This window comes from Curcuma longa, chromosome 9 (assembly GCF_044706935.1).
Source record: "Curcuma longa cultivar G26 ecotype Majalengka, Jawa Barat chromosome 9, ITB_CL_G26_1.1, whole genome shotgun sequence".
Lineage (NCBI taxonomy): Eukaryota > Viridiplantae > Streptophyta > Magnoliopsida > Zingiberales > Zingiberaceae > Curcuma > Curcuma longa.
The window spans coordinates 7,936,236-7,944,135 of NC_133869.1; the positions used below are offsets into that span (position 1 = coordinate 7,936,236).

The window sequence follows — 7,900 nt, forward strand, 5'->3', positions numbered from 1 at the left end:
CCTATGGTATGAACCTAATAACCTAGCATGTAGTTCCTAGAGTACGTAGGCACTATGACATAAAGAGAATCTCACATCTTATATAGCTTAATTATTATGAAAGTGAATTTGGGTGAAATTTAGCATTTTACTAAGGTTCAAAATGTTGATTAACTCAATTTAGCAATTATCTATACACTAGTAGTAGCACAAAGTATACCAAGGAGCACCAAATAGTTTTATATGGAAACTTATTTTTTATTTAGGATGTTGGTGCATGTTTTCACTGGTTAGATGGTGAGTTGAATTTGTGGATCACTACTCATAGTAGTCAATGCACCTTTTAGGATTAGTCTTCACTAATTAATATATAGTCGTCGTGTCACCCCTTCATTCATGATGCTGATATACTCTTTTAGACAAATTATAAATTAAGCGAGACAAGGTTGTTTAATTAAGACAATACTATCGGATTTTAAATTGCAATAGACTTTTAACACCTTGAAACTTATAAAGAGAAGAAAGAGAGGAGAAGAATTCAACATAAACAAAGTCACTGTCTATTTTTTGAGTGGGTTAATGAAATAAAGGAATTAATTAATAACTTTCTCTCGTTACTATCATTTCATAAATTAGTTTACGATAATCGAGATTCATTTCACAAAATAGTTTATAATAAGAGAAGCTTCCTTGCTTAACAAATAACAATAAATAGTCATACAAGAGCTCACACGTGAATAATTAAGCATTCAAAGGAAATGGCTAATTAATATCCGAGTGAAAATGAAAGCTACAAAACTGCCTCAACTTTCTTGCATCTTTAAATCCCAAGAAAGATCATGTAAGGATCTTGGCACTGAGCTGAAGCATGCCTCTAGATTTACACGTAATATTCATGCATCCAACTTTCCCTAAAGAAAAAGAAGGCGAAATAATACCCATGCATGCATGAATTACTCGATGGATCCTCTGAGCTGCCTCAATTTCCATCTTACATTTCGTCAAAAGTACATGAATGCAAATCTCAGTGTTGTAGGAGATCAAAGGGACAGTGAGACGGTGCTTTAGTGAGATGTGAATGCCAATCGATGACACTTGTAAAGCCATCAAACAAATACCGGATTAGCCTAATTTCTTGTCTTTGCCTTTGAATGAATGGTCACTGACTCACTGAACGCGAAGGGAACAAGGCAAAGGCAAAGGCAAAGCAAGTGAGCATGCAGCATGTTGCCTCCTTACATCTGTCAGAGATTCCTGGATAATGCAACTGTTTAGCTTTTATGTGTTACGTTCTCTCCCGAGAACTCCCTGAATATAAATAGAATTAACGTTAACGATCATATCTCAAATGAACAAACTCATTTATTTATTTAATTAATTATTCACTTGATATACATATATATATATATATATATATATATTAATGTGAACTCCAGTAACAAAATCGAAGAAGAACACTCAAGTAGAAAGACGAAACTCCAGAAAGTGACTTTATTTCTTTCCTTTTTTTTAAAGTGCCTTTATTTTCCACTCAACGAGCTCGGTCTTTCACGTTTTAGTTTTTCGTTAAATATATATCAGCTTTAATCGTACCATGATTTTATTCAAATCCTAAGATAAATGCATGAATTTAAATTCCGGGGATGTTTGATTTCCCAAAGAACAATTGATTGCCGACGCGACAATTAATGAATTTGCACAAACACTCACGTTTGACTTGACCATGAGCATTTATTTAAGTATATTGTTGTGATTAATTAAATACGCAGATTTATGAAGAACAAATCAAACAGCTGTTTTGTCCTTTTCCTGAGCCAAATCTAATTTGTTTTAATTTGTGGAAAACCAGTTGGACAGTTCGATAGATAGGCTCAGCAACGGAATCAGGTACCTCATCTCTGTCTCAGCAGTTCTTCCTTTCACGCACAGATCTAATGCTATAAACATTAATGGATATATACATGAACGGCATGGGACTTACTGTTCTCTGATTCCTCAAACACGACTAGCTTCAGCCAAAAGAATACGATTAACAGATCTCTTGGATATTCCCTGACGTAGGAGTGCCATAGCAGTAAGTCACGCATTGATGCCACTGAAGACGTTCTGGCACAGCACACCTTCAATGGCCTACGTCCTCCCCCTTGCCTGGTAGTTAACAGTGTTTTTCTACTCAGCTCCGGACCCTGCTGCGCCATTGAAGCTAGCAGCAGCCAAGTGAAGGGAAAGAAAACGGCAAAGGATGGATGTTGAGACAAGAGACGTGAGGAACTAGGGCCTCTGTTTTAAGGTTCATCTGTTTCTGTAAAAGTATTCATGTGTTTTCCATGTCCATTCCTTTGATGGTGGAATGGTACATGGTGATTAGGGAAAGGAGATGGCTTCTGAACACATTAATTTCCATGAATTTTGTCATTTTTCATTTTCTTTTTTCGTTTTCTTTTGTTGAGTGGGGCAGGTGTCCGTCCTGAATGACTCAGGGCCTTCCACGTACCAGCTCGAATGTGGCCGCCCCTCCAACTTTGACGTGGCTTCCACCTCCATTTACTATTTAAATTCCGCCCCGTTCGGCCCCTCGTCGCCTCTCCTTCCTTGTATCACTGCGACACTGCCGCTGCTTCTCTGTTCGCTCCGCACCACCACGCACTCTCGCCTCCGTTCTGCAGTTGTTGGCTCTTTTGCTCTCTTTTCTGCAAACAAATGCCTTCTGATCGCGAGCATGAATCGAATGGAGTCGTCGGTCCGAGAATGGACTCCGTTCTCTCTGGCTCTTGCTTCCCTCTCACTCTCCAAGTACCACTTTGAGCTTGATTTCTACACTTTTGTCGGTCGTTTGATGGCTGATTGATCTTGCTAATTAGTTTTCGTACGTGTTCGTGTTGCATGTAGTTTATTGATGTATCGTACCGTGTGAAGCTCGATCCCCTGGCGGCCACCGGCGGCACAGGGCTCAAGCGCATGTTGAGCACCGGCGGCAGCGGAGACGGATCTGCTTCTGAGGAGAGGATTATACTTAACGGCATAAGCGGCATGGTGTCTCCCGGCGAGTTGCTCGCTGTTCTTGGCCCTTCCGGGAGCGGAAAGTCTACTCTTTTAAGCATCCTCGCCGGCCGGATGCAGGGGAAGCACTCGGGCGCGGTGCTCGCCAACGGCCGCCGGCTCGCGCGGCCGGCTCTGCGACTGACCGGCTTCGTGACGCAGGACGACGTGCTGTACCCGCATTTGACGGTGAGGGAGACGCTGCTGTTCTGCGCCATTCTCCGCCTGCCGCGGACGCTGTCGAAGGCGGAGAAGGCGTCGGCGGTGGAGGCGGTGATGGCGGAGCTGGGGCTGAGCAAGTGCGCGGACACGGCTGTGGGTGGACCCTTCGTGCGGGGCATCTCCGGCGGGGAGAGGAAGCGGGTCAGCATCGGCCACGAGATGCTGGTGAACCCGAGCCTTCTGGTCCTCGACGAGCCCACCTCGGGGCTGGACTCCACGGCGGCTAGCAAGCTGGTGGCCACCCTCGGCGGCCTGGCCAGGAAGGGGAGGACGGTGATAACGTCGATTCACCAGCCGGCCAGCCGCGTCTACCAGATGTTCGACTCGGTGCTTCTCCTCTCGGAGGGCAATTGTTTGTACTCCGGCAAGGCCAAAGACGCCATGGACTACTTTGCCACCGTCGGCTTTCCTCCAAAGTTCCACGTTAACCCCGCCGACTTCATGCTCGACTTAGCCAACGGTCAGTACACTTCTCCATTTCTTCAACCCTCCCTACTACTGCAATTTTTTTTAACACGTTAAATTACCTGAGAATTTACCGAGAATTAGAATCGGAGAAAGTGTTTGATGTCGTAGTGATAGAGGAAAGTGGAAACTAACTAGCGTCAGTGGAGACAGCAACAGTTCGATTGTGCTGAAAGAAAAAGGAGAGATGTATTATTGGAATCACAACCATCTGGCCGTTCGTTCTTTCGCTATTCTATTCTGAAAGATATTGTCCTTATTCTGATGTAAATAACAACGAGCTAGCACTCGAGAAGTCAAAGAACAATTGATCTCCAAACTGGTGCTAGATTTGCTTTTTAGATCGTGGCCACATACGATCTAAAAATACTGCATGCTGAAATGCCAAAGGCTGATGCCGAGATCCTGCTGCATTTCTTGAAAATCGACTGGCAGATGCTGTGCTCAGATTGTTTAGGACGAAAGGTGTCCTCTGGTTCTCTCTGTTGGCTCAGAAAAAATAAGCGAGCGTAATGCGTTCGATTATCCAGTTGCTTTTTCGCGTTGGTTTTGGTTGGATGTCTTTCGTTCATTCCCACTCAGCGGATACAGAGTGGGAGAATAATGGCGGCCTCACTAAATGATACAGGTGTCTGGTGAACAGAGAAAAGCAGAGCTCGCTTTTTGGCTTCGCTTTAGCTATCTTTGACTTAGTCGGGCCCCTAAGTTTGACTTCCAAACTATGATTTGAAATATAATCCATCTCAATCATTCAGCGTACCCTTAGGTTCTCAATATTTTACATGTTTTGTTTTTTCTTTCTAAAAATGTATCGTACTTGCGCAATTCCAGGTTTAGCATCCACGTCAGAATCTAACCTGCGCATTCTTGTTGCAGGCATCAGTCAAACAGAGTATCAAGTGGATGCAGAGAAGTCAAATGTCAAGCAATCTCTAATCGCATCTTACAACCAAGTGTTGGCACCAAAAGTCAAAGGCCGGTTGACTGGTGCAGCTAGAGATGCAAACCAGAGCGGTAAGCGTCTGCTCGATCGTTTCGTGCAAATTGGGATTTTTTTTTAGATTGCTGAGCGTATCTAGTGATCGTGTAACAGGTAGAGAATTGTTCACTGAGAAGGAGAAGAAAGACAAGAGCAGAATTAGCTGGTTTAGCCAGTTCAGCATCCTCCTCCGCCGGAGCCTCAAGGAGAGGCGCCACGAGTCCTTCAACACCCTCCGAGTCGTGCAAGTGATGGCGGCCGCGGTGCTCTCGGGGTCGATGTGGTGGCACTCGAGCCTCAGCGACGTCCAGGACCGGCTCGGCCTCCTCTTCTTCATCAGCATCTTCTGGGGCGTCTTCCCCTCCTTCAACTCCGTCTTCACATTCCCGCAGGATCGCGCCATCTTCCTCAAGGAGCGCGCCTCGGGCATGTACAGCCTCTCCTCCTACTTCATGGCGCGCACCGCCGGCGACCTCCCGATGGAGCTCATCCTTCCCACAGTCTTCACCCTGATACTCTATTGGATGGCGGGGCTGCGGACGGAGCCGGCGGCGTTCCTGCTCACGCTCGCCGTCATCCTCGGCTACGTGCTGGTGGCGCAAGGCCTGGGGCTGGCGCTGGGGGCGGCGATCATGGATTCGAAGCAGGCGTCGACGATATCGACGGTGACGATGCTGGCGTTCTTGCTCACCGGTGGGTTCTACGTGCAGCACATCCCCAGTTGCTTGGCGTGGGTCAAGTACGTCTCCTTCACCTTCTACGGCTACAAGCTTCTCATCAATATCCAGTACAGAGGCCACGAAATGGACTACTTCCTCGGATCGTCGACACACTACGGAACGCGAATCGATTCCTCGATGTGCGTTGTGGCACTGGTCGTCATGCTCGTGGGGTACAGAGTCTTGGCCTACATAGCTCTCAGGCGCATCAAGGCTTGATGGAGGAACAGAGCAGGGATTCTCACTCCTGCCTTCCTTTAATCTTCTACTTCAATAAATTTTAGAGGTCACAAAAAGGTTTAATTAAATGCGAGCTGAGGAGCAATTGTATATTTAATGCATGCTGTTCGACGCTAACAAGCATATCCAATCCATTGCTTGGTGTTTGTACGCTGAAAGGAAGGCACAAGCGTCTGCTTTCCTTTCAGCTCACACAGAATTTGTCCACAGGACTTAAAATAAGAAAGGTTGTACTTACTTCATCATGTTCGATGTTCGATCACTTTAGATGGTGGAACACAGCAGTATTTGTTCAACTCAACATGTTAAAGGAGATCCTTCAGCTTATCCTTCCAACTAAATTGACAGAATCCCCCAGCTTTTCTTTAATCTGTTCCTCTTCTGTCACTGCCTAAACATGGAGGAATAAGTTGATCTCAGCAAGGTCTTTTGTTATTTTCCTTATGGATTTGAAAATGTGCCCATCAAAACAAACAAAAGAAACAAAAGAAAAAACAAAAGATTGCAAAGGATCCTTTTACATCAGCACACAATAATTCATTTGAATGCTTTTCTTCCTGCTGAAGGATGATGAACATATTGCGTCAATGATTTGTTCTCCTTTAGTCGCGTGCAGTTCATTTTTTCCCGTGTCATTTAATGGAAAGAGTGACCTCAAGAAAATGACTTGTGGTAGTCTATTTCTACATGATCGATATGGATTATGACAGAACTTACAGAGGTAAAACTAGCTCATTGAAGGCAATGTAAATCAAAGTTCCCCTAACAAGTTTCATTCTTCTTTTATTAACCATCTTTTGAATATTCCAGTGCAAACAAAGAACTCATCGTACTAAAGAGGAGAGCAAGAGAGTATCAAGAAGATGTGAAGTATCATAAAGATAAATCACAATGGTAATGCTACAATACAGAATTAACTTCTTGGTGGAACTTCCTAAACGTAAGAAATATCTAAGAAACAATGTGTGAAAAGTATTTTGAATAAAGTACATGTGAGTTTAGCGGAATTTAAGGGGCTAAACGGAATTAAAAAAGAGGATATCTATCTATATGATTCATCTAGAAAGATTTGATGTGAAAGGAAAATAATATGATATTAACACTAGAGAACAATGTTCTTAAAATTAAAGCGTAGGTAGGTTGATTTGATTAGGCCCTACCGTTGAAAAAGAGTGTGTATCGTTTATTGAAAATACAGAAGGATGAATGTAATTCGTTGCATGTAAGATCTAAATAAGAAAGTTAAGTTATGGTTATCATGAGGAAAATTTTGAATGTGTTGTTGTCACTCTTACTAATAATTGTTGCAAAAAACATTAAAATAAACTACGAACTTTATTTTTTAAAAAAAAAGGCACACAAGGAACAAGATAATTGACCACCGTCCAATTAGATACACGTGGAAGCAAAGCAAGGTTTAATTTAAAGAGCCTTTTGCTGTTTATTTTGACATCGAATTAAACGAGACTGTTAATTTGACTATGGACGGTAGTTCGATAGCCATCGTGCCGTCGTTTACTTCTTCGACGGGGCCTTTACTTGGATTACGGAGTGGATACGGCGAATAAAATAACTATAAATGGGAGGAGACGTGGACTTTTTTTGTGGCATGTGCCGTGACTCGACAGGGAGGCGAACATGGGTGGTCGACGGTGGCCGTTGTCGGGGCTCCCGATCGTAGGAAGCGGCGTTGGAGGACGGCTCAGACGAGCGTGCCTGATACTGGCACTGGTCTGCTGCTCTCCGGTGCTCGTCCCCCTCGCTTGTTTCTCCTTCCCCTTGCTCTGCATCGCTGGCCTCTGCCTCCGGGGCGGGCGACGCTGGGGGCGGCGGAAAACGCCTGGATTCAAGGAAGGCGGCGTTCCGGTGCCGGCGCCGGCGGAGGAAGGACGACTGCTGCCCCGCTACTTGGAGGACCAACTGCGATTGGTTTCTGATGTTTATGCGGTCGACGACGATGTCAAACTGCCCGCCTCGTCCTCTTTATCAGGATTCGGAATGGGGCATTAAACTGTAAATCTGTAGTCCACTTCGATTTCTCTCTCTCTCTCTCTCTGAGTTGTTTTGTTTTTCTGAAAAAAAATACACGAGGAAAGAGCAAACGATGTTCGCTCAAATGCATTAATGATGATTATAATGTTTAGTTTCTGAAACGAAAGAAATGGAGGGGGAACAAAAGCAAGTATGGCAAAAGCAACATTCGCGATTAAGAGATTATAATGCTCCTAATGCGTGCCACACAAAGGAGCTGGAGAAG

At 44.4% G+C, this 7,900-nt stretch overlaps 1 protein-coding gene across 1 annotated transcript; it reads left to right on the forward strand.

The window, feature by feature from the left end:
• Positions 1 to 2,581: 2,581 nt before the first annotated feature.
• LOC141834730 (ABC transporter G family member 25-like) lies at positions 2,582 to 5,984 on the forward strand. Its single transcript, XM_074722075.1, has 4 exons — positions 2,582 to 2,772; positions 2,869 to 3,700; positions 4,582 to 4,719; positions 4,799 to 5,984. The coding sequence occupies exons 1-4, from the start codon at positions 2,680 to 2,682 to the stop codon at positions 5,620 to 5,622; spliced, it is 1,887 nt and encodes a 628-aa protein (XP_074578176.1). The 5' UTR covers positions 2,582 to 2,679; the 3' UTR covers positions 5,623 to 5,984.
• The last annotated feature ends 1,916 nt before the right edge of the window (positions 5,985 to 7,900 follow it).